Raw genomic sequence first — 23,507 nt, forward strand, 5'->3', positions numbered from 1 at the left:
TCTCTCTCAACCTCTCCTCTCTGCACCCCCCAAATAAAAATAAAAAACATTAAAAGATACATAACAATACACGAGATCATTACAGTTGAGAAAATCAGTAAGAAAACTTTTTCCTGGCATTCCATGCTGTGTCTCCCTCCCCTCTGCCTCTGGGTGTCCCCTCTCTCCCCTGGCCACCAAACTCATCGAAAGAGAGACCTCACCTCTGCCTTCATCTCCACTCCACACACTGACTACTTAGCTCATCCCTGTCCTTGGAAACTGCTGTCCTAGGGGGCCAGAGGCTTCCCGTTGCCAAGTCCATTGTGGTGGTGGGAGGGGATCTCCCAGGCCTTGTAGCCCATGAGTCCCATCATTGCCTCGGGACTGCCCTCCCTCCTGCCTCTTCTTCCTCCTCGGCCCCGACCATTTCTGCCTTCTTTCACAGCCGTGCCTCTTGCCCTAGCGCCCCCAGCTCTAGAATGAATTATCAGTATACTTGAAGCCCCCTGAGTGCCCCTTCCCATCGCATTCCCCACCTTCCCCAGAGAGGCAGTGACCTGAACTTGTTATCCATCTGTCCTACAAATTACTTAAATGTTCGCTACATGCACATACACCCTTACATGACATATGGCATTATTATGCCTGTTTTCAAACACTATGTAAATGGCAATACTCTCTCCATATCTTTCTTCCCCTTCCTTTTTTCCCTCTCAAATGTACCCCATGGATACAGGCAGGTCTTACGCATTCCCTTTCTCTGCAGTTTAATATTCCACGTGAGAATGTGCCACACTTGGAATAGACCTTTAGGACATACCCAGTTGAGGCCATTCTGGACCTTTCTTTCAGGCAGCAACCCAGTCCTGTCTTCTGTTCCGCTGTTGTTCAAAAAGCCTCCTGCTGGCATTCTCCAGAGCACCCTCCCTATTTGGGACTTTGCTGCCTGCCACCTGCCAATATGGGTGGCCACCCGGTTGGCCCCCGAGCCCCAACATTTCACCCAGCCTATCCTCCCCACACCTACTTTCTCTCCAAACGGGACACGGATCAATCACTACTTTGCTCTAAGCTCCTCCTGGGCACGCTGCCCCATGCCCCTGGCTTGGACCCCCAGCTTGGCCTGTGGGACCCCCTCACCGCCTGGCTCTCCCACCTTTCCAGTGTCATCTTCCAATACCGCAGCCCCTGGGGTTTTCCGGCCTTTCCCTGAACATCCGAACCGGTCCCACCCCTGCCTTGACTCACGTATTGGCCTGCATGGCAAGCTCTCCCATTGTCTTTCCTTCCAGGCTCCTTGTAAGCCTAATCTTCTCCAAGAGCCCTTTCCTAAACGCCCTTCGAAGACCAAGCACGTAGTGCTGGAACCACTTGGAAGCCTAGCCCGCTATGTGTTTATTTAAATACGAGACTGTCCCCTGTGATGGGAGCTCCTCAGTGACGCGGGCCACCCCTTGAAGCTTCTTCGGCAACCTCAGCAGCGTCAGCACTTGCGGGATACAAACAGGTGCAAGCTTGGTGCGCGTGCTTCGTATCTGCTGTTCCTCTTAATTTTCTCCTTAGCCTTCTGCGAGGTCAGGGCTCCTCACCACGTTAGAGATAAGGAAATCCTGCTGCAATTCACCTGCCTGTGGCCTCGCCCACTGCCGCAGGATGTGGATGTGCCTCGGCAATGCCTCTCCTGCCCTGATTGAACCCTTTGTCTCCTGCCACGAGAACCTTCCCCGAGCTCCAGCAAAGCTCCGCCGCAGACCTAAAACGTCGCTCCTCTCCCCTACATTTTGTCTCCCTACATCCCAGCCTCTCTGCCAGGGCCTCCTCCAGGAGCACTCTGATCCCCCTCACCCCCCCATGGTGATTGGCATCCCAGACTACATTTTATTAACAGCTATTATGTGTTGTGGGCCTAATATGTGCCACTTTTCCTACACAGGAACAGCAAGCCAGAGATGATTATCCAGCTCCAGTCTTACAGATGAGGAAATGGAAGCCCGGCGAGGTCACGAAGTTTCCCAAAGCCACAGAGCTAGCAAGTAGCGGACGTAGGATTTAGACCCTCGTTGGGCTGACCCCCGCAGGACCTGAGTTTTCTTCCTCGGAGCACCGGGCACTCAGCCCATCTCTGTCAGGTTCTCAGCCAGAGAACCAGCTGAGAGCAGAGACCCCTCCTGGAGTTCTCTGGTGTCCACCCACCCTTACCCACCCCACACGCTTGGCCCGTCCTAAAGCCCAGGCAGTGGCCTGAGGTAGACAGTCCGATCTCCCGGTTCAAGAGCGGGAGGGGCACTGACCCCTAGTGCGGCTACAGGCCTTCTAGTCCGGGCCGGAAGCTCCGGAGTGCCCATCCCACCTCTGCACTACCCGCCCCCACCCCCAACGGCCCCCACCCCCTGGCCCCGGCCCCTCCTGGCTAGGACACAGGGCCTTTCAGCCCTGGCTGCCTCCATGACCACCTTCTCGGGAGGGGCTGTTTTTCTAAACTTTTGATCCCAGGAGGGAGGCAGACTGCAGGTGTGGAGAGGTCCTGGGCCTGTGTGATGGGATGTCTCTGTGACTACCGTGTGGTATGTGTCCCTGCCCTGGGTGTCCACAGGCTTAACTGCAGGCTTTCGGGGTGGAAGGGACCTCTCGGTGTAAACATAGCTCGAGTAGCGAGGGGCACGTGTGTGTGCCCGTGTGCGTCTGCACACGTGCTCAGGTGTATGCTTGTGTGTGGTCGCTGTGAATCCCCCACCTCAGACAAGGGCCTCTTTGTGTTCCCTGCTCAGACTCTCTGCTCCTTCAGAAGGCCCCCGGTTGCTTATTTTTATAGGGCGTTCCAGTCCTTCTCTCTCCCGTTCCCTCTGTCCCACAGTGGCTATTCCAACAAGCCCCGACTTACCTCATTCTGCCGAGAGAAGAGCGGCAGCTGAGGGGCTCTTACCTCAGTTTCCCCCTTGGGAGTCTCCAAGAAGGTGGTGGGGGGGGGGCGGGGGGGAGAAGGCAAAGCAAATAGTGTCACTAAAACGCTGAGACTAAGCCACCGAGCCTCCCACCACAGTATTCCTCATTCTCAATGCTTTGTCTGTTAATCTCTTTGATTCCCGGGTCTCAATGTCCTCATCTGTAAAATGGGGGTAATCATGGCATGTAACTCAGAGGTGTTGCGGGGGGATTACAGGAAACATAAAGTGTCTAGAATTGTGTCTGGCACACGAGAGCCCATCAAATGTTAGCAATTACCATTAAACATCTTTATTGAGCCTGTCTGCCCGGTATACTAGTCTTTAGAGACGACTCCCTTCTAGATCACTCAGTATTTCTCTTGCCTTCTCCCATTTCTGTTCAGGAGACTGCGTAGGTCACCAAGTTGGAGAGGTCCGCGAAGTCCCCACTCAACGGACGGAACCCTTTTCTGCCCTGGGCCAGAGGGGTGAAGGGTTGTTGTTCTCACCCTAGACAGAGCCCGTCCTCCCCACCTCCTCAGACCCGCAAGTTTGCCCAAAGGAGGAGCCCAAGGTCGGCTTTGGCTAAAGCGCCCTCTGCTGGCCGCTGGCAAAAGACCTTGAGCAGGGGTGGACACTTCATGGTAGAGGCAGGGAAGAGCTTTCTGAATGCGAGGGGGACTTCTGTCCAGTGCAGAGCCCAGAGCCCTACCTTCTCATCTGCAAAATATCTGGCTTGGGGTAGCCCTTTTTTGTTTGTTTGTTTGCCAGCCTGAGAACGGGCTCAGCAGATAGCCTCCCGTCTCCCCACCAGGGCAGAAATGCTAAGACCAGGATAAGCTGCCAGCCAGCTCTGACCACCTGCCCCCATCTCCCTGAACAGGAGGAAGGAGAGACAAGACCACACACACAGGGCATCCTGACAGCAAAGCACAATGAAGGGCTTAGGGGGTTGGTTCTTCTTTTGAAGAAGGTAATGGGAGAGGGCCCCACGTGGAACCTGGGAGACTAGAGAGAAAATGGGTTATTGGGTTGTAAGCCCAGTGCACTCAGAAGCTGGGTGGCCCACAGCTGTCTCCTGTTGCTCATATTGTAAGCCCCTCTCCTCCTCAAAGCCCGAGATAGATCCTCCCTCCATGTCCAAGTGCACTGGCCAGACATTTGCTGTACCTCTGGGGGGGGGAGGGGCGGTGGGAGGGAGGAATTAAAAACAACAACAAAAAACAAAACTCTAGTTGAAGCAGCAAAACACAAGTTAGACTGCGGTAAGGACTGTCCTGAGAGCGAGGCTGGGTGTAGTCTTGTCGCTTTAGTCTCTGGGGCTAGTTTGGAGGACAGAGACCTTGGTCTCCCAGGGTGGACTAAGGGAGCTGGGAGCTTGGCGCAGACACCCCAGGATTCTCTGGGGCTTTGTAGGGGGTTGGTGGGTCCCCGAGGGGAAGTGGCCGCAGTGAAATCGTGGGGGATTGTTTTATTACATTGCAGGGGATGCTGCTGTCCCCAGACTACACACGCATCCACTTCTCCTGGGCTGGCAGCCTCCACAGAGGGCAGGGAGGGCCACACGACAGCACATCGCACTGCTGCTTCTTGATACGGTGCTGGTGGGCGAGTCTGTGGGTGGAGGGTGCGGGGCGGCGGGGGGGGGGGGGCGGTGTGCAGATTCAGACTCCAGGCTGAGCTCCCCTGGCCTGACCCGCCCAGGCCATCTTGAGATGCCGGGAGGAGGTACTGGGAATTCACCCCAGGCTCTATGCAAGTGTCCAGGGGATTAGGGCAGGGGGAGGAGGTGGCCTGGACAGCAGTGAGAGAGAGAAAACGGGGGGAGAAAGAGGCAGAAGGTGACAGATTGGTCGAAAGCACTAGGAAAGGACAAGACAGTCCTGAGACAGAGAAGTCAGTGAAGACTCCCATTTCCAGATCCCGTATTCTTTCCCGCCCCACTTGCTCCCCCACCCCCAGCTACGTTTTTGGAAAGTTCTAGCAGTTTGGTGGCAAGGGCAACAGATTCCAACAGGGTTGCTTTCTCCACACCTACTCCTCTACCTCCCGGCCCCCCCTCCCCCCGAGGTACACACATTCTGGGGGCTCCTGCCCCAGGACAGAGGTCTGGGGGCCTTGCCCTCAAGAAGGAAGTGTTTGGAAGGTGCTCGAGGTGCTGGAAGAAGGGAACTGGTAGAGTTCCGGTGGGTGCTGGGCACTGAGAAGGCCAGAGGGGGTCCCCCGTTGGGGAAGGACCAGGAAATGCTGCGGGATGGAAGGCCGAGGGAGGTGTCAGGACACACGTTTGGGTTCACAGCTTCGATTTCCTTCCCTCCCTCCTCTAACCATCGAGGGCACCCCTACCTGTGGGTCAGGCTAACCCCCTTTCCTAGCAGAGCCAACCAGCACTACAACACGGACAGGGCACACAGCGGCAGGCCTGCACCCACTAACAGCCACCCCCCCCCCCAATGCATGTGCACACCCAGGCCCCTATCCAGGCCCCCACAGAGGCCAAGTGATGGGCCCAGAAGGGCACCTGGGCCTGCAAGCACAGGTCTCCAGGGGTGGTGGTCCTGCAGCAAGGATCGTCTCCATCCCCGGAAGAAATCTCCCTGCTGAACCTACCCTTGAAGGGGTGGGGGCGGGCAGGAAGGAACAGTGACTTTGGGAGCAAAAATGGTGGAGAGACCTGGTTTGAAAGAAAATACCAGAGAACACCACCAGGGTGACAGTGGAAGAGGCCGGCGGGAGCTGCTGACAGGTTCCCTGCCCCCCCACCGCATCCCCCCAACCCCCATGTCCTGGTCTGCTCATGCACTCCCAGAAAGCACCCCTAAGGAGCCCCCACTGTCCACAGGGCCTCCTTCCCCCGGCCCCTCAGAGCAATCTTTCCACTTCAGTGCCTTTCCCCCCTCACCCTGGTGACACACGCAGGGCCCGGTGAATAGAGGACGTTTAATATTTCTGTGCTGGTCAAACAGAACACAGGTGGGGAGTACATAGGGGAGGGGGCGGAGGGCCCCCTGCCTCTCAGGAGGGGTGGCTTGTGAAGGGGTGTATGTGGGGGGTTCTTGGGAAATAGTCCAAGGAGGTCTTCTCAGCAAAGGGGCCTGGCCTGGGGTATCACGAGCATCCAACACACCCAGTCCATGGCCTAAGTTGGGGTCCCCCATAGGGGGTCTGTGGAGTCTCACTTCTTTTCCAGCTCCTCTGCTGGAATCCACACTCCCAGTGTGATGGGGGACTTGGTCCTAGCGAGGGGTCTGGAGAGCCCCCAGGAAGCAGCCCAGGGTTGGGACTGGGGCTCAAGGCCCACTGCCCGAGGAGAGGAGAGCCCCTCGGGATGCTGAGGGCAGCACACCTCCTTCCCTCTGCCCTCGGACCTTCCTCCTGGCTGGCCAAGAGCAGAAGTGGGGGTGAGCAGGGCCCCCAGCCTCTACTGAGTCCCAGGGTCCTCAGGGTGGGGTGGAGGAAGGGTGGAGAGAGGGTCTGGGCCACCAACAGACACTGTAAACTTTGGTTTAAAACAATAACTTAAGTGGAGGGAGGGCTTCCAGCCTGGGGCTAGGGGCGGGGAGCAAGGAGGGTGGGGGTGGGGGTGGGAGGCCACAAAGGAAAAAGCCAACAAAAAGTTTTGGTTTTTGCTTCCGGCATAAGAAAGGTCTTTGGTCATCGGTTTAACTGGGGGTGGGGAGTGGGGCTGAGGAGGGGTGAGGGAGGACTACCATGAGGGGACCTGTAGGCTGGGGGTGACCTGTTGGGTCACGGCAATCACCTGCCCCTCAAGCCTGGTCTCGGCCTGGCCTCTCCCGTGACAGAGGCAGGATGCTTCCTGGGTGGCACTGGCAGCTTCAGCCTCGAGGGCCTCGCGGCTCCCCCTCCATCGGCCCACCCGGCACAGACCTCTGCGAGGAAGCCAGCACTGGGCCTCTTCCTCTGCTCCCTGGTGTGTGGGGGGCAGCCGAGGGGCACCCAGTGAATGGGGTGGAGGCCCAGTTCGGCCTGGGTTCCTGTCCGGGAGCGAGGCAGCCTTGCTCTCACAGACCCCACAGGGCAGCAACACCCCAGCTGTGGCTCTTGAGTAGGCACAGCTCAGGGGGCCCGTTTCTTCTGGGGATGGTCTGGAACGTCAGCTCCCCCCTGGGCCCAGGCCGGGGCAGGGGGAGGAGGTGCGGGCTGGGGAGATTTCTTCACAGTACGGAAAAGAAGGTGAAAGGGGGCACAAATTAGGAAAAGGGGGGGGGGGGCTCTGGCCAGCAAACACTGCCAGAGCCAGGTGCGAGGGGCCCTGGGTTTGAGAGGGGTGGCTTAGCCCCGCCTGCGGGTCTCCATGGCGCTGAGGGGCCCTGTAGGGGAGAGCTGGTGGGGGAGGAGGGCCCTGCTGCTGGTGGTTGGGGGGAGGCTGTATTCAGATGTAGGGGAGGGTCTGAGGAAGGGTCTGGGCCCTCCGATTCCTCTGCCGGTCCCAGACCAGGGGTTCGGTGTCCCCTCGGGGGCAGGACCGTCGCTGCCCCCGAGCGTCTGTCAGTCAGGTCACGTTGGGAGTTGCTGGCCCAGCCTCCCCCACCCCCCCCCATCTGAGTCCTGGAAGTGCCTTGAGGTTTGGGCGGGGCTGAGGAGTGGGGGTAGGTGGGGCCTGGGTTCCGGAGGGAGGGGTCTCACCCCTGCCCTGCCTGCCCCTAGAGGCCCTTAGGACAGTTCCTCTCCTGGCAGCTCCTCCTCCAGGTCCCTGTCTTCTGGAGGCCCCGCGGTGCTGGGGTTGGGGGGGCCCAGGGCGGGGCCTGGCCGCCGGTCTTCCTCTGCCTCGGCCGGCTCCTCTTTCACCTGCACCTGGTGGCTGTGACAGAAGGGATCGTGTGGGCACCCGGGGGGGGGGGGGGGGGGAGGGCTGTTCCCTGGCCTCCACAAACACCCAGAATTTGGGGGTGCAGTGGGGTGCCTGCAGCTCGCTCCCCTAGGACCGCATCATCCCTGAGCCACTGGTGCCTGACGTCTTAGGTCTGATCTCCCCCTGAGCTCTCCTCCCAGGAAGGGGGATGTTGGGCTGGGCAGCGGTCGCCTCTGAATTGGGAGAAGACAGAGAACAGGGGGAGAGGAGGAAGGAGAGGAGGAGGAAAGCAGGAAGGAGGGAAATAAAAAGGAAGTGGAGAGAGGAGAATGAGAAGGGAGAGGGGAGGAGAGGCACCATGGGAAAGGAGAAAGAAGTCACTCATGTGGGAAGACAGGTGTGTGTGGGGGGGTGTAATTAGATAGAGACCCCACCTGCAGTGGTGTCTGAGGGGCCCCGGGGGTGGGGGATCCGTACTGTGTGCTCACCTGTACTGGGGTGGGGAGAGGCGAGGGGGGCTGCTGCTACCATTGCTGGGCAGCGGCTCCACAGAGGCGCCCACGTCGTCGTGGCTGAGTGGAAGGAGGCTGCTGGCGGAGCCCGGGTTCAGCATGCCAGGGCTGTTGAGGAGGGGGAAGCTGCTCTCGGCCAGGGCGGCCTGGAGGGCACAGGGTTGACCCCATCAGCCAGCCCTATCCAGGCAGGTGCTGTCCCTTCCGTGTCCCTAGAAAGCCTCCAGGGCGTCCTGTGCTGGCAGATCTATCTTGGCAAGTCCCCAGCCCAGGCTCGGCCTTTCCCACACATCACGTCTCCCCTCCCAAGGCCAGACTGTGACCCTGACCCACTGCCTCACAACATTCCCGGGAACCTGGGAACGTGGGCCTGACCTATCCCTTCCCAGGAGGCAGAGGGCCCCGAGCCTGACGAGCCAGAGAAGGGGACACGGCTGATTATGCCGACCTCCCTCCCTGCTTTGGTGCCCCGAGTTGGGGTGGGGCAGAGGGCTGGGGTCTGGGCCCCTCGGAGTGGTCTTCCCCCTCCCAAGCCAGATTGGAGCTCTGCAGGGGAGAGTGGACGAAGGGCAGTGTGTGTGGGCAGGACAGCAAGGGGGCAAGAGGGAAAAGGGCTCCTGTCAGGGCGCACTCACCTGGTAGCTGGCGTTAAGTGCTCCGTAACTGAGGCCCGAGATCATGTTCTTCACCAGGGTGGGGCTCCTGGAAGACAGAGAAGGCAGTGCTCTGTTCGTTCCTTCAGGCCTTGACCCTGACTAGGTCCTGCCTTGTGCTCGGCGACATTCCATTCCTGATGCTGGGAGGCTACGGCACGGTCAGCAGCGTCTGCCGAGCCCTGAGTGGGCTCCATCGCCCTCAACCCTCACGCTGACCCGGCATGGTGCGTCACGTGCTGACAGCCCCCTTCCCGGGCCCGGGGCTCTGGAACCTGGGCAGTGTCTCAGAGCCGGCAAGTGGGAATGGGGGTCCCTCCCGATGCCTGTCTTCACATCATGCCACCCCAGCAGTTCTTCTCTGCTGTCTCCATTTCCCAGTGCTTGGCGGACCCAAGCTAGAGCCCTGACCTCCCCAGTCTGTAATATCCACACTATCTTGCCATACGGAATCGTGGGACATCTAATAACCTAGGGGCTTGGCTTGGCCTGTCCCCAGGTGCTCCACGCCAAAGGCTTGTCTGCCCAGGAAGGGGTTCAGGAGTTGGGTCAGGAAAAACCATGGCTCAAGGCTGTCCCTCTTCCATAGCAATTAATCCCCTACCCCCCATTTACAGAGCATCTAAGGGAGGTTAAGGAACTGACCCAAGCTCACCCAGCCAGTGAGACGCAGAGGTGCATCTGAATCCAGGTCTTCTGACCAAGTGGGTAAAGAGACGTAAAAATAATCCCCCCATGTTTGGAGGGGGGCACTCAGAAGGGGATGGCTCTCCTTCCCTTTTCCAGGCCCCAACCGTGCCCAGCCCCCACAGCTGAGTGGGGTGGAGAGGCTCTTTTCCCAAGAGAAAGATCTTCAAGGGCAAAAGGCATTCACACAAATAGATATCCACCTACTTGCCTCACTTCTCTCCCCCTCCCAACAGGCCTCTGGCCCAAGAAGCACGGGCAAAGGGTGGCCCACGTGAGGGACATCTGGGGTGGAAAGGCCACTGGGTGTTGGAAGGGAAGCCAAGGGGAGGTTTCGACCCGCCCCCAAGTTCCTCAGTTTCCAATGAAAATGCTGCATGCTAGAGCGAACGCAAAAGGTGGGAGTTCTGAGACCCAGCTCTGCTGTGAATCTGCAGTACAGTGTGACCTTCCCCCAGCCCCTTGCCCTCTCTCGGTCTCCTCTCCCTATAAAACACGGAGGTGGGGCCTGGGGTCCTCAGAGGTCAGCTCATCCTGTGATGAGATAGGGGAGTACGACTCTGAGGCTGGCAGCCCCCTCACCAATGGCCACCTAGCTGGCATCTGCCCATGTCCCAGCTCCAGCCATGGCTACTTTGGGTCTCTGTCTCTGGTGCCAGGTCCCCCTAGGCTCCTTCCCCTCAGCCAGAAACAGGGACAGAATAAGACATACATGTCTTCTTTCTGATCACCCGTCACTTCCAGATTCTAGGCTCCCCACCCCCAAAGTGGGAAGGACCGGGTTCACATGGGTGTCCTGGAGAAAAATGGGGGGTGACCCGGTCCACGCCCCAGGCAGATGCCTCTGCTTGGGGCTGGGCCAACATACCCCGTCATCTTTGGCGGCCTCCGTTTCTGATACTCGCGCTCATCCACGGTCCACACGGCGCCCTTGACGTTCTCCACGCGCACGAAGCACTTGTGCAGGCTGAGGTTGTGCCGCACAGCATTCTGGGGGTGCGGAGACAGGGCGGGTGCTCAGAGGCCCCTTCCCCACTCAGGCAAGCACACACAGCAAAGTCCCTGTCCCACCATGTCCCACCTCCCCTGGCCCAAGGACAAGCAGGCTGCCCCAGGGAGGAGTCCCAGCCAGGGGCGAAGGCAGGCCTCTCTCCCACCCTTGACCCAGGGACTGCCAGGGTCCTCAGAGCCCACAACCCATTTTATGATCTGCTCCCTTCTCCCTGCCATCTTTTGGAAAACCCTGTCTACCAACTAAATGCTATCTAGGTAGTAATAATTTGTTTTCCCGTCAGCATTGATCAGACACACGTAGCTGTTACTTGGGGCTCCTGATCACCAGATCACACTCGGGCCCTGGCACATCAGTGACCTGTTATCTCAGGTGCATGCAGAATTTCCACTAGGCTTTAGAAGTTCTGGACATAAATCAGGAACCCTCGCTGCAACCTTCCTCAATCTCTAGGAGTGTGGGAACCATGATTTTGAGAACAGACAGCTTATTAAGAGCATGAGGTAAACAGCAGGCCTAACGCATACTTGTTGAAATACACGGGGAGAAAGGAGAGCACGGGTTTAGTAGCTGGGAGGCAGGAAGAGGAGAGAGAAAAGAGGAAAAGTCACCTTGTCGCTCCCACCTCCTCCTGGCAGGGTAACTTCAGGAATTGAGGCCATCTGAATTGTAGGACACTTGGGTGAGGGCAGGGGTGCTTGGCCCAATTTCCCCCCGGGGCGGGGGGGGGCTAGACGAGGGCCCTAGCCCACCCACTCCCCGCATGGCCCTCAGTCCCGTCTCTGTGCTCTCCTCTCTCGGCTTCGCCCCCCCACCCCCAGCCATCCCTGTCCCTGTTACCTGTCCTCCCTCTGCTTCCCCCGCCTTGTCCCCATCCTTGTCTCCTCTTTACATTTCTAAACGGGGAAGAAAGCCAGCAGGGCGGGCAGCCCGTGCCCCTGGAGATCCCCTCTCCCTCTCTCCCTTCCAACTCTTGCCACTTGCAACTGGCCCGATTTCATTACCAATTTTAATTTGCCTCTAATTAAATCCTGTGTATTTTTCCGACTCGCTTGCTAATCCACGAGGGAGGCGGGCGGCTGGAGTGGAATCTCTTGGAGCGATAATTACAAAGGGCCTAATCACGCCGGGGCTCCTGCCTCGGAATAAATTTGCCCGCATTACGGGGCTCCGATCCTCCGCTTTGCAAATGAGAATGACCCCAATTTCCGAGGATGGCCTCACCGGGGCTTTTTTCCCTCATTTCGAAGCCTGATTCGTGATGAGAGACTAATTCGTTACGCTGAAACATTAACGGCAATTTAAGGGGTCTGGCGGGGGGCTGCGTAAACAAAAGGACGGGCCCACAACACGGGCCCTGAGAGGGGATGGACACAGGGGGCGGGCTGGTGAGGACCACTGGCTTGGCAGATGGCAGCTCTGTCCCCGGATGAACGGCAGCTGGCCTGGCCCACGCTGGTGCCCGACCCTTCTGCCCTGGTCTGAAGTGGACAGCAACTCAGGGTGTGGGCCAGAAAGGGTGAAGAGGGAGGAGGGGACGAGATACAGTTGGGAAGAGGCGGGGTCTCAAGGGGCAGACGAATGGGTGGAAAGTGGAAGGGGAACAGTTGGGTGTAGACAGGGTACGTTTCCTGAGGAACAGGGATGAAGCCTGGCTGCAAAAATCCTGAGGGTGAAAGTGGACCTCGAGCAGGGACAGATTCTACTGTGCCACAGGTAGGGAGGGCACAGGTAGTGCCCTAAGTGGCAGAAACAGCAGCAGGGCACTAACTAGGAAGGTCAACTGCTCCCCCAGCTCCCGGTGTCGCACTGGGACCTACACTAGGTGAGGAGGGTGGAGGTGAAGACCTGGGAGTGAGAGACACACGACTGGGATGACCCTGGCTGGGTGACGACTGAAGGTGGCGTGGGAGGCCAAAGGCACTGGGCTAAAAGGGAGGGGCTTCGAGACGGTCATTGAGGGGTTTCAGGAAGTCCCCCAAACCAGCTCCTTCTGATCTCAAGAAAGGACAATGGGGTGATACAGTTAAGAGAACAGGAAAGGAGGGTAGGTGGCTGAGTGACACTCTGCCCCCAGAAGGAGGCTGTCTTATGAAGTGAAGCTCTATAGTCTCACCCCAAAAGACAGAAGATTAATCTGCATCATTAACATAAACGTTAGATAAAAACTGTAGTGATCCTTTATGTTTGCATAGAACTCTTATCATTTATAAGACCAGGCATCCAAACTGGCCTAGAGGTTGGAGACCGGGCTAGGTGGTCCCCACAAGGCCCTGCTGGCTCAGGGAGAGGGCAGGACTGTGGTTGGCAGGAAATGACATCATTCACAGCCAATCAGAGCAGCTGTCCCAGCCCAACAGCCTCCTTCCCAAGCTTTGGGAATTGGGCACAGGGATACGGAAGGTCATAGAGCAGTGTCTCCTGCTGCAGTTAGCACATTTCGGGGCAGAGGAGACCGGGCCTTGTGCAGACCCCACCCAATCCGGCACTGGTGGGGAGGGGGCCTCAATGACACTTGTTGAAACCTAGAGGGGTGGTGGGGAGGTAGCCTGTTTTGCTGCACTTTCCAAGCTGGCCAGCAGGGGGACTCAAGAGCCAGGGATCCAATTAAGGTTCTGAGACCCAGGGACTCTTTCCCGGGTGTCTAACTTTCCCTGCAGGGTGCCAACAATCCCTTCTCCTCTCCCCTCCCCCTTCCCAGTTTAGATATCACCTCCCCACTCTGCTGCACAGACCCTCATACTCTCACCCATCTCTCTCTCTCTCTCTCTCTCTCTCTCACACACACACACATCTCCTCCTGGCTATGGAAAAACAAATAGCTGAGTGCCCCAGTCCACATCTCAGTGTCCCATTTTTCTAGGGTCCCTCCCTTCCCTGCCTCTGGTCCCCTGAGAACACTCTATGGCTGAAGGTGTTGAAATGACTAATTGGATCGAGACAGTTATCTTCTTGCCACCATGGCAGAGCTGGGGAGAGGGTGTGAGAGCCTGTGTTTGTGCCCCAGCACAATCTACGGGTCTTGCTTGGTCCATCCACGTGTCCGGGTCTGCACACTGCTCACCCCACCCTACGCTTCAGAACATGTATCTTTAGCCGAGGTACCCAGACCCTTAGGGTCTCTTGAGGGTGTAACCTGGCTCTTCCTAACAGGCTTGGGCATTACGGACTCCTGGAGGCCCTACTTCATGGGGCTGGAGTCTCTGGGGCCTGTCGGGGAGCACTCCAGAGAAAGGAAACTTTCTTCCCAGAAGGAAGGCAGCACAAGGCTGGAAAGGAGGGAGTATTAAGAAGCAGTTTGAGAACATACTATATAGCCCATGCTGAAGTGGGGGTGGAGGGGCCCATGGTGCGGCCTGGGCCCTGCTGGGGCCATTTCTGTAGAACTGCCCCTCCGAGGGGACTAAATGTTATGCACCCTTGGTCTCAAAGGGAGGTGGACATGTCCAAGGGTGACTGGGGCCCTTGGGAAGGAGGAAGGAGCATGCCTCACCTTCCAGGTGGCAGTGTTTCTCCGGAAATAGGCGAACATCCTGGTGAACCAGTTGTAGATCTCATTCAGGGTCAGCTGCCTGTCGGGGGTTTCCAGAATGGCCTATGGGCAAGAGAGAAGCAAAGAGACCCTTAGTCTGGGCCTCGAGGGGTCACAGGCCTGTGTTCTCTCCCTTTTGCCTGGCCCAACGCTCACCCCGAGGAGAGAGGACACCCACTACAGAAGCCTGTGGGACAAGAGAACTGGTGGGTGCCTGTCGGTCCCCTGATGGGAGCAGGCTGGTTACCGCCCAGCCAGGGGCCAAAGAAAACACGAGCCTCAAGGGCTACGCACTTGTGCAAGCAGCACATGACTTCCTTCTGGAGGGAAACTGGTTTCAAGCACCCCTGCCCTGGAGTGGGAATGAAGCAGCGTTCTCAGGAAAGAGATGTCCTCGGGGTGGGGGCCGTTTGGAATTTATCCTAATTTTGGCAGAGGGCACCCAAAGCATGAGATGGGGTATGTATGCAGCACATATGAGAATAAGTGTGAGGATGTGTGTGCCTGCGTGTGGAGATTAGAGCAAGCGGACGTACGTGTAAACGTACGTTAAGCATTAAGGACATGAGGGAGGGAACACAGGGGTGTGTGTGTGTAAGAGGGTTGGGGGGGGAGGGGGAGAGGGGGCAGGCAGACAAAGGGCAAGCCTATGAGAAAATAATCTCCTAGAAGTGTATGTACATGGGAGTGAGAGAACGATTGACAGTGGGTATGAGCAACAAAAATGTGTGTGCCCCCAGAGACATGTCTGCACCAGCAGGTGCTGAGGCAAAGCCTGTGCCAGAGGCGGTACGGCTGGGAAGGAAAACCCACGTGCCAGGACAGGACAGGTGTGGGAGGGGAAGTCTCTCCTCTGGCCCTCCTGGAGTCTGGGGCACTGAGGGTGTGTGTGTGTGTGTGTGTGTGTGCGCGCGCGTGCGCAGCCTGTGTGCCCTTCCCACCCCCTGTACCATCCACACTCACCTGGCGGATGAGGGAGGCGTAGGTGAAGGGGGGCCTGACGTCGGCGTTCTTGTAGAACTCGTGATTCTGGGCCAGCTCTGGGGGAGACAGGCAGAGGGTGAGGTAGCCAGCTGGGGAGTCCGGCTTGCGGGGGAAAATGACCCTCCCGGCAGTCCTTACCTGAGGAGATGGGGGAGCAGAACTTGTCGCTGCTCCTCCGCCGGGCGGGGCCCCCGCTGTGCAGGGAGGCAGAGCTGAGGCCGGGGGGCCGTAGGGGGGTGACAGGGGCAGCGGCCGAGGTGGGGGGGTGCACGAGGCCATCTGGGAAGGAGTCTGCTGCAGACACGGTCACCTTGGAGAATGAGGAGGAGCCAGGGACCGGGTTCAGCTGTGAGCAGTGGGGCAGGTGCTGAGATCAGCGCCAAGGGTGGGGGTCCCGGGAGGGCCGCAGGGAGGGGTGAGTCACTCACCGGCTGGCTGAAGGGCTTGGGCTCGGAGGGCCGCATGTGCAGGTGCGCCATCATGGCCTGCAGCCTCTCACTCTCCTTGGCGAGCTGTGAAGAGGCGGGAGGTGGGCAGGGGCTGAGCCCCAGGGGCTTCGAGTCCTCTTCCCCCTCCACCAGACACCCATGAAAACCCATATTCCCACCACCCCTCTCCTCCCCACCCCAGGGGTCCCCTACTGCTGGAAAGCCTCACCTCCGCCCTGCCCCTTCATACCCTCAAGGCCAGGGCCTGGGGCCGCCACCCACTGCATAAAGCCCCCGTCCCCTTCTCCCCCACACTGTGTGTCCCAGGCTCAAGCTCAGCAAGCTGCTACAAGTCAGGGGCCTCCTTCCTCATGGCACAGGCGTTTTCTCCCCATCGAAGGCAGAGGCTGTGGCTGAACAACACCCAAGTTCAGTGGCACTTGTGTGTGAGAGGGTCCTCGCGCAATGAATGGAGACGTGGGAATGGATGAATGATTCATTCACCCCCATTCATAAATTCAATAGATCTTTCACAACTGCCCTCTCATGGCAGGGTGCTCTGCTAGGTGCCAGAGGGAAATGGGTTTATGCTGACTGGCTGCCTGACGGACTGCCCTGAACGGGCTTCAGAGTGCACGCTCGGGAGACAGACTGCCTAGGTTCTAATCCCCGCTTGGCCACCCACTGGGTGAGTGACCAGAGGCAAGTTTCTTCACCTCTCTGGGCCTTAATTTTCTGTATCCGTAGAGTGGGGATGGTAATAGTACCTGCCATATGAGGTTGTTTAGAAGATTCCTCGAGTTATACAGGTAAAGTATTTAAACCAGCCCAAAGGGCGTGCTCAACGTGTTAGCTGTTAATGTTTTTATTGTTTTTATAAGGATGGCACTCTTCTGGCCACCCCCCCCCACCCCCCACCCCGGATTTGCTCAGAATCAGACTGCGATCACCTCATGACCTTGGCTATCAGGAACTAGAAAGCAGAAGATGACCCTTCCACGAGACCCTCTAAGCCCCTCCTGGAATGTCAGTGCTGTAGGTGGGGCAGGGCCCGGAGGTCCCCAGGTCCCTGCAGCGCACACCTGGATCTCCAGCTGTTGTACCACCTGCATCTGCACCCGGCACTGGGCTGTGCTCCGGTCATCCAGGGCGTGCTCTGTGTTGAGGTGTCTTGTTGGAGGGGGAGGGGGCAGAGAAGGGAAAGTTGGGCCTGGCTTTCCAGCTGCTACTACCCCCGCCTGCCATCCCCCCACCCCCACCCCGCCGCACCATCCCATGCTCTAATCCCACCCACGGCCTGGAAAGTAGACAGACCGAGGGATACAACGGGAAAGAGGTGGGAAAGAAGAAAACACCAAACAAAACAAAACAAAAAACGGGGCAACGGGGCAACGAAGGAAGCCGCCTTCTCGTCAGCCTCCTTTGATGTCTTTGCTAAAATCGCAGCTACAGAGAGATCTAATTGCAAATGAACTAATTAAGTAAACCTCTGACGAAGCGTGAAAACAATTTGTTTGACCCTGATGCTGCAAGGGTCTGGGAGACAGCGGAGTTAATCAGTCAGTGACAGAGCCTGGCACGGCTGTGGCAGCTGGCCGCCTGCTGCCAGCCGCCTGTCCGCCTCCCTCCCTGCCTGTCCACCGGCCTTCCGGCCTGTCACCAGGCCATCAGTCTCCGGGGCTGAGTCCGTGGGGAAGCTGGGGAGGGTGGCGGGGGGCGTCCTCTCCTGCTCCTCACACCCCCACCCTGCTGAGCTCTTGACAGCCTGGGTATGGGGTACACAGAGGATGCAGGCCCTGCGACATATTGGAGGGGGGAGTGATCAGGGAGCTGGTGGGGGCAGGGAAGGAGCTAGGTACCCCAGGCGTGAGGACAGCAGGACAGCTGGCGGCTGGAGGCCCAAAAAGGGGCAAGCTAGGTGGCCGGCTGGGGAGTCAGGGGCCCCACGGAAAGGCTGCTGGGGGTGACACCTACTTGATAAACTGGCCGAGGTCTTCACACAGGGTCTCGCAGCCTGGCCACTTACACTCTCCGTGTCCGTAGAGGGGGTGGGAGCCTGGCGTCTCCTCATGGGAGGAGCTAGGAGAGCAGGACGGAGGCAGTGGTCAGGGACCCTAAAGACTCCAACAGCCCTGGCTCCCCCCGGCCGTTGATGTTTCTGTCCCTACTATGGGTTTCCCAGAAGCCGGGAATAATTTCGTGTGCCCTGGGAGAGGGGTGAACATCCAGAACCCAGCTCCACCTCCCCCCCAATCCCTGGGGCTCCAGGGGCACCCCGGGGAGGGGGCAGGTGTGCAGCACCCTCTCCCAACCTGGGCCCCGCACCTGTCTCTCCGAGGTGTGAGCACAGTGGGCTGTCCGTTGGGCAGGGTGTGGTGGGAGAGGGGGGGTGAAACTTTGGGGGGGGCGGCAAACGAGGTAGCGGTGGTGGCTGAGCCAGTGAGGTCCAGCCCCTCCTGCTTGACGCTGTCCTCGGCGGGCTGCCCGGGGGCACCCTCGCCCTTCCACAGCTGGGGCAAGTCCGTCGGGCACACGGCTGCTGCGGGAGAGAGAAAGGCGGGAGGCTGGCAGGGCCCCCGGAGAATCCACGGGGCTTCCCACCTCACCCCAGGGGAGCGGGGGTGGGCCAGGTCATGCGGGGGGGGGGGGGGGCGCGCACTCACCTTGCGGGAGGGTCTGGAGGGGCCCTGAGGCTTGGCTGGGCTGCAGGCTGACCAGCCCCTGTCTCTGCAGGTTGAGCAAGTGCTGCTGCTGCAACTGTTGCATTTGCAGGAGCTGCTGCTGGAAGGCCAGCTGCTTGTTCCCCAGTGCCTGGTGGGGGGCCCGAGGGGGCGTGCAGAGAGGGGTGCCATCGGCCGAGGGCGAGCCGTCTGGCCCCCACCCTGCGGCCACCCCCTCCCAGGGCCTGTCAGCCCCCGGAGCTGTGGGAGCGGCGTCCGCGGCTGCCGCCTCTCTGCTCCCGGCCCAGCTTCCATAGGGCTGCATGCCTCCTCGCAGTAAACACACGCACGCACGCACGCACGCACGCGCGCAAACACACACAGCGGACCCAGACACGCAGCACGACGCCCTCCCTGCTCCCGCCCCCCTCCTTCCGCTGCCTCAGCTCCCCGCACCGCAGCTGTGCTCGCCTGGAAAGGGGGGGGGGCTCTCATCACAATGATCGATGAGCCTGTCAGACTCCGGGGGCCACTCCCGCCTGGCGGGCACCCTTCCCACATGCCCAGGTGCCCCCCTTCTGCGCTGAGGAGGGGGCCTACCCCCTCCAGCTCCTCTCCTCTCCTGCTTCTTAGATACAAGGAATCAAAGAGTCTGACGAGACTTTCAAAGATCGGCATCAGCTGGTCATTGGGACCCAGGCCCAGGGAAGAGGCACATCGCTACTGCTCAGTGGCACGCTTGCTCGCTGGCTGTACGGGAGCTCGGCTCTCTCCCTCTCTCTCTGCCCGCCCCCCGCCCCCCCCCCCTCAGTTCTTCACACAGGCACTGACAAGTCGGGCCGTCAGCAAGTCTTTTCTGAGTCCCAGGAGCCAAGCAAGTCCTGGGTGCTTGGGAGGCAGGGACGGCTCTGCCTGCCTGCCTGCCCTGGGGGTGGGGTGGGGGGCTGGCTATTCAATAAACCCAGCCTAGAGATAATGCAGAGAATGCAACAATTACAAGACTGTTGAGGGGGGAGGCTGCTGGGCTTTGGGAAATGACTAGGCATCACCAGGGCAGCCTTCTGGGAAGAGGCAGCTCAGGACTTGGCTGTGGTTTGGCCAGCTGAAGGGGAGGCTCATGTCTAGGGCATGGAGGGAGAGCCAAGGGGCCTGGTATGGAAGCTCAGGAGACGCGGTGGCCCAGATGAGGCGAGGGGATGCAGGCTAGGGAGTTCTCTGGAGGGGAAGGGCAGGATATGACAAGTGGCTGAGGCTGGGGCAGGGCTGGGGGGGGGGGGGTGCAAGTGGGTAGGAAAGGGGCCAACAACAAAGCAACCGGTCATGAGCAAGGACCGTTGGACGCTCATGCACACATCTACATGCCTGTGTGCGAGGAACACAGCAGGGCTTAGCCTTCTGCTCTCATTAATCCAACAACACAAGGGCACAGCCAGCCCTGCCCAAGCCCCTTACCTCTTTGGGTTGCTGCTTCCCAGCCTGCTGTTGGGTGAGGAGCTGTAAGTGGAGCTGCTCTTGCTGCTTCTTGTAATATTCCTGCAGCTGGGTGGAGGGTTGGGGTGGGAGCGGGGGGAGGGGGGAAGGGGGTGGCAGGGGTGGGAGTGGGTTACCGTGGGTAGGGGACTGATGACCCTACAGCAACCCCAGCCTGCTGTTAACTGGGCTCCTGGAGCAGGAGGAGGGAGTCTCACCGGGGCGGTGACCACAGACACCCCCCTGCAGGGATATGTCTGCTCTCCCTAGTGGGCTCTGAGGGTCCCCAGCAGGGCCTGGATGGAGAGGCCGTGGAGAAGGGAGAGGGGGCTTCACCCCACAGCTGTGAGCCCTCCCTGCCTCTTGGTGGGTCTCCTGAACAGGTCACAACAAGGTGCCAGGAGGTTCCAGTACTCTGCCCTTCCCTGGGGTTCTGTATATAGAGGTGGGGTCCGTACGAGGAGGAGTCTGGGGGTGCTGCTGTGGGACAGGCCTGACCTCTGACCTGTCCCCAGTGGCCCTGGAGGAATGCAGACCGGTCCAGCCTGAGCAGTCTCTCTGGTTCCTGCCACTGCTTTGGCCAGCAGTGATGTTGGCAGTAAACAGGGTGGGAGATGGGAAGCCAGCACCTACCCTGCCCCCCCCTCCTCTCTTAGACTTCCCAGCTGCCCCGGGGCCAGACTCACCTGCTGGAGCATGAGCGCTTGTTGCTGCTGGAGCAAGGCCTGCAGCTGTGGGGGTGACAGGATCTGCTGCATCTGTTGGGGGGTAAGCATCTGCGGCGACATCATGGCCACCGACACGGGCACCTGTGGGATTTGGCCCCATTAGCCTGCTCACCTCGATCCCACCCACAGTATGGTGGCATGGACTGGAGTGAGACTGCCTGGGTTCGAAATCTGGCTCTGCCACCTGCCAGCTGTGTGTCTTGTGACAAGTGACTTACCTCCCTGTTCTCTGTTTTCTGGTCGCTGAACAGGAAGGAGCGGTCAGTAGAACCCATAATGCTTCTCCCCCGGGGGACAGGCCACACCGGGCCCTTCCCAGTTCTTGCTCAGTCTAATCTGACAGCACTGTCTACAAGCTGGGCCTGGCCAGGAGGGCGGTCTGCAGCTATGGGAAGAACTCAGAAAGTGGCCCGCATGGCATGGGGACTCTGGCTCTGATCCCATACACGTCACAGACTCTCACATACCTGTCTAGACGGCACACACAGGTGTAGTTAAGTCAAAGGGGGGGGGGGGCGCAGGTGGAAAGAACACCAGGCAGGGAGTTTGGAGGCATGCTGCTGCTGCTAGCCCTGGAATGAATTTGCTGTGTGACCTCTAGGCAGGTCACTTGCTGTCTCTGGGGCGTCAGTTTCCTCAAACGTGAAACAGGGATTAAACTACAAGAGAGGACTCCCAGTAGGAACGTGCAGGAGTCTCAAAGTAGAGCAGCTTTCTATCCCCTGCCCTGGGTTAGGCCTCTGTGGGAGGCCTGCAGGACCTAGCTACCAGCAAGAGGTTCCTGGAAAAGCAATAACATCATTCTTTTCTAGGCCCCACCTCCCTGAAATCCCCAGGCTGGGGCAGTCATGCCAGGGAGGCCCAAGTTGCAACGTTGTCTTCTCCCGTTGTTTTGGCAGGGCAGGTGCCCTGATGGGGCTCTATGCCAACCCCACCGCTCTGAGCCCGGCTTGTCTAATCTCCCCTCCCACAGCCAAGCCCTAGAAGCGCCCCCACAACCCCCCCCCTTTCCCACACACAGCAGGCACTCACTGAGTGTTTGCACCCCTGAGCTGAAATACCTTCCCCAGCAGATCAGAGGCCCCTCTGCCAGCCCAGGGGTGGGGAGGGGTTCGGGCAGCCCAGTCAGGGAGGGGTATCCTGCAGGGACTTGTCCTGGGCAGGATGTGACAGGTTATGTCCTCAGGGGACTTGTGGCCCTGTCACCTCCCCCTCGCCTCATGGGTGGGGCAAGGGAGAGGAGTTGGTTCCCTTCTGGATCCCTGGCAGGGGCAGGACTCAGCCTCAAGCCACCAATTAGGGGCTTCCCTGATAGAGGAGCAGCAGGGGAAGTGTGGTGGATCCAGGGACATCGGGGAAGTCCCAGTGCCCCCGATTCTTCTCCCCACCCCCCACCCCCCACCGACAACTAGTGGCTGAGCCCCGGCCCTGGGCTTTTCTCCTTTATCCCAGTCATCTCTGTGCCAACAGCCTAGGGTGGGGCACACCCTAGCTCTTTAGCTGTGATGCTCTGTGTGAATGAAGGCTCCCAGGGGCCTCTAACGAGGAGCCTTAAATGGCAGGGTTGGGATTCACACCCAGGTCTGTGAACTCCATGGCTCCTGGTGTTTCTATGTCCCACACTGCCTTCTCCAGCCCAGAGCAGGTCTTGAGGAAGGTCTGGAAGAGTATGTGGAAACTGAACTTATCCAGGGAGCTGAGGGGTCAATGAGGCTGGAGATCCAAAGGCCAGCCTCCCTTTTTACAAGCATATTTGGAGGGGACTCTAGAAAGCCAGGGTGTAGGGGTCTTCTGGTCCTCGCTCTCGGAGGGGCTGGGGCCGAGGGGGCAGACAATGGCACAGACCCATGCCCCTTGCAGGCTGTCCCCAAAGCTGGGAGGTGGCTCAGCTGTCCTTTTTTTCCTCCTTCCATGGGGGTGCCCACCATGGTGGTATTGAGCTCAGTCCTGGATTCCTGGGGCAGGTGACCTAAGTTCCTGTCCCTGACACTGACCATCCTTTGTACCCCATCTCATCTCCTACCAGACCTCCAATTGCTAATTACATGCCTTTAGGCACCCAGACCCTAAGTTCTACAAACTTTTGAAGCTGGCTCCTTTGTGCATATTGTCTCACAAATCTTACAGAACCCCGAGGAAGGAGGGTCTAATCCTCATACTATTTCACAGATGAGGAAACTGAGGCCTAGCGGAGTCAAATCACCTGCCCTTTCCTCAAAGGCACAATGGGAGAAGGGGTAAGTGAAAGTGATTTGTAGGCCATCAAATTCCATACAAATGCAGGGAAAACTACTTTTAAAAACATTCTGGGTTTTCCTCTTTTCTCTCCTCCCCCTTTCCCTCTCTCTTCCCCATGACTGCCCCTTAGGCCTGCCTGGAGCCCTGGAGGGTACTGCATGGCGAGGGTCCCCAAGGACCAGAGTTTGGGGCCTGTCATTCCCAGGGAGGACTCAATTTAGAGCCGGACATGGCCCAGGCAGGGAGGCAGACCAGACACCAGGGGATCTTTCCAGCCACTAGGGTTGTGAGTCACCGTGAGTGGCATGCAAGAAAGGATGTGGCATTTCCTTCCTTGGGGCTTTCCTACTTGGACGCAGGGGAATGGAAGAGATGACCTTGGAAGGCCTCCCTGGCCTCTGCCATTCCTGCCAAGTGGCCGAATAGCTGGCCGGAGAGGCGGCTGCAGAGATGTGGACGGATCACCTTGTGTGTACTTGTCCAGTGGGGCCAAGGGGTCAAGAAAGGTCAGCGAAGTGGCTGCCGCATGCTGAGCTTCTGAACTGCCTGACCCCATCCGCCTCCTCCCGTGCCCCTTAGGGTTCTGAGAACTGAGTTAGAGCTCCCCTGGTGTCCCCACTGACCCCTCACCAGGCTAGGATGTGTCAGGATAGGCACTGTCAGCCTGTCAGCTCAGCAAGGCCCGTGAGTCACTATCTGGAGAGTGGCCAGGACAGCTAAATGCTTACTAAAGCCCTGGCAGTGCGAGCCCTGGGCTAAATGCCGACAGCTGCCTCCAGCCCCTCCCTCAGGGACCCTGCCCAGGCCCCTGAGTCCTCCACCCACCATGACTACAGTGTGCTGGGCTGGGTGGCCTGACATAGAGGCAGCTTATCTGGGACCTG

General features: G+C 59.0%; 1 protein-coding gene across 8 annotated transcripts in view; it reads right to left on the bottom strand.

Moving 5' to 3' along the window:
• Positions 1 to 5,827: 5,827 nt before the first annotated feature.
• Positions 5,828 to 23,507, bottom strand: part of FOXP4 (forkhead box P4) — a 50,820-nt gene continuing 33,140 nt past the window's right edge. Inside the window, exons 4-18 of one of the 8 annotated variants that reach the window (XM_053222827.1) lie at positions 20,344 to 20,466; positions 19,640 to 19,726; positions 18,191 to 18,338; positions 17,853 to 18,063; positions 17,502 to 17,606; positions 16,610 to 16,697; positions 15,528 to 15,611; positions 15,238 to 15,445; positions 15,079 to 15,155; positions 14,077 to 14,178; positions 11,195 to 11,245; positions 10,440 to 10,561; positions 8,867 to 8,933; positions 8,208 to 8,377; positions 5,828 to 7,728 (exon numbers count right to left, since the gene is read on the bottom strand). In XM_053222827.1, the coding sequence (XP_053078802.1) occupies positions 7,581 to 7,728; positions 8,208 to 8,377; positions 8,867 to 8,933; positions 10,440 to 10,561; positions 11,195 to 11,245; positions 14,077 to 14,178; positions 15,079 to 15,155; positions 15,238 to 15,445; positions 15,528 to 15,611; positions 16,610 to 16,697; positions 17,502 to 17,606; positions 17,853 to 18,063; positions 18,191 to 18,338; positions 19,640 to 19,726; positions 20,344 to 20,466 (1,791 nt within the window). In that variant the 3' untranslated portion in view covers positions 5,828 to 7,580. Of the gene's footprint in view, positions 7,729 to 8,207; positions 8,378 to 8,866; positions 8,934 to 10,439; positions 10,562 to 11,194; positions 11,246 to 14,076; positions 14,179 to 15,078; positions 15,156 to 15,237; positions 15,446 to 15,527; positions 15,612 to 16,609; positions 16,698 to 17,501; positions 17,607 to 17,852; positions 18,067 to 18,190; positions 18,339 to 19,639; positions 19,727 to 20,343; positions 20,467 to 23,507 lie in introns of all 8 variants that reach the window. The other 7 variants (XM_053222828.1, XM_053222826.1, XM_053222829.1 and 4 more) reach the window with 7 other exon arrangements.

The sequence above is a fragment of the Acinonyx jubatus genome, chromosome B2 (assembly GCF_027475565.1).
Source record: "Acinonyx jubatus isolate Ajub_Pintada_27869175 chromosome B2, VMU_Ajub_asm_v1.0, whole genome shotgun sequence".
In the NCBI taxonomy this organism is placed as follows: domain Eukaryota; kingdom Metazoa; phylum Chordata; class Mammalia; order Carnivora; family Felidae; genus Acinonyx; species Acinonyx jubatus.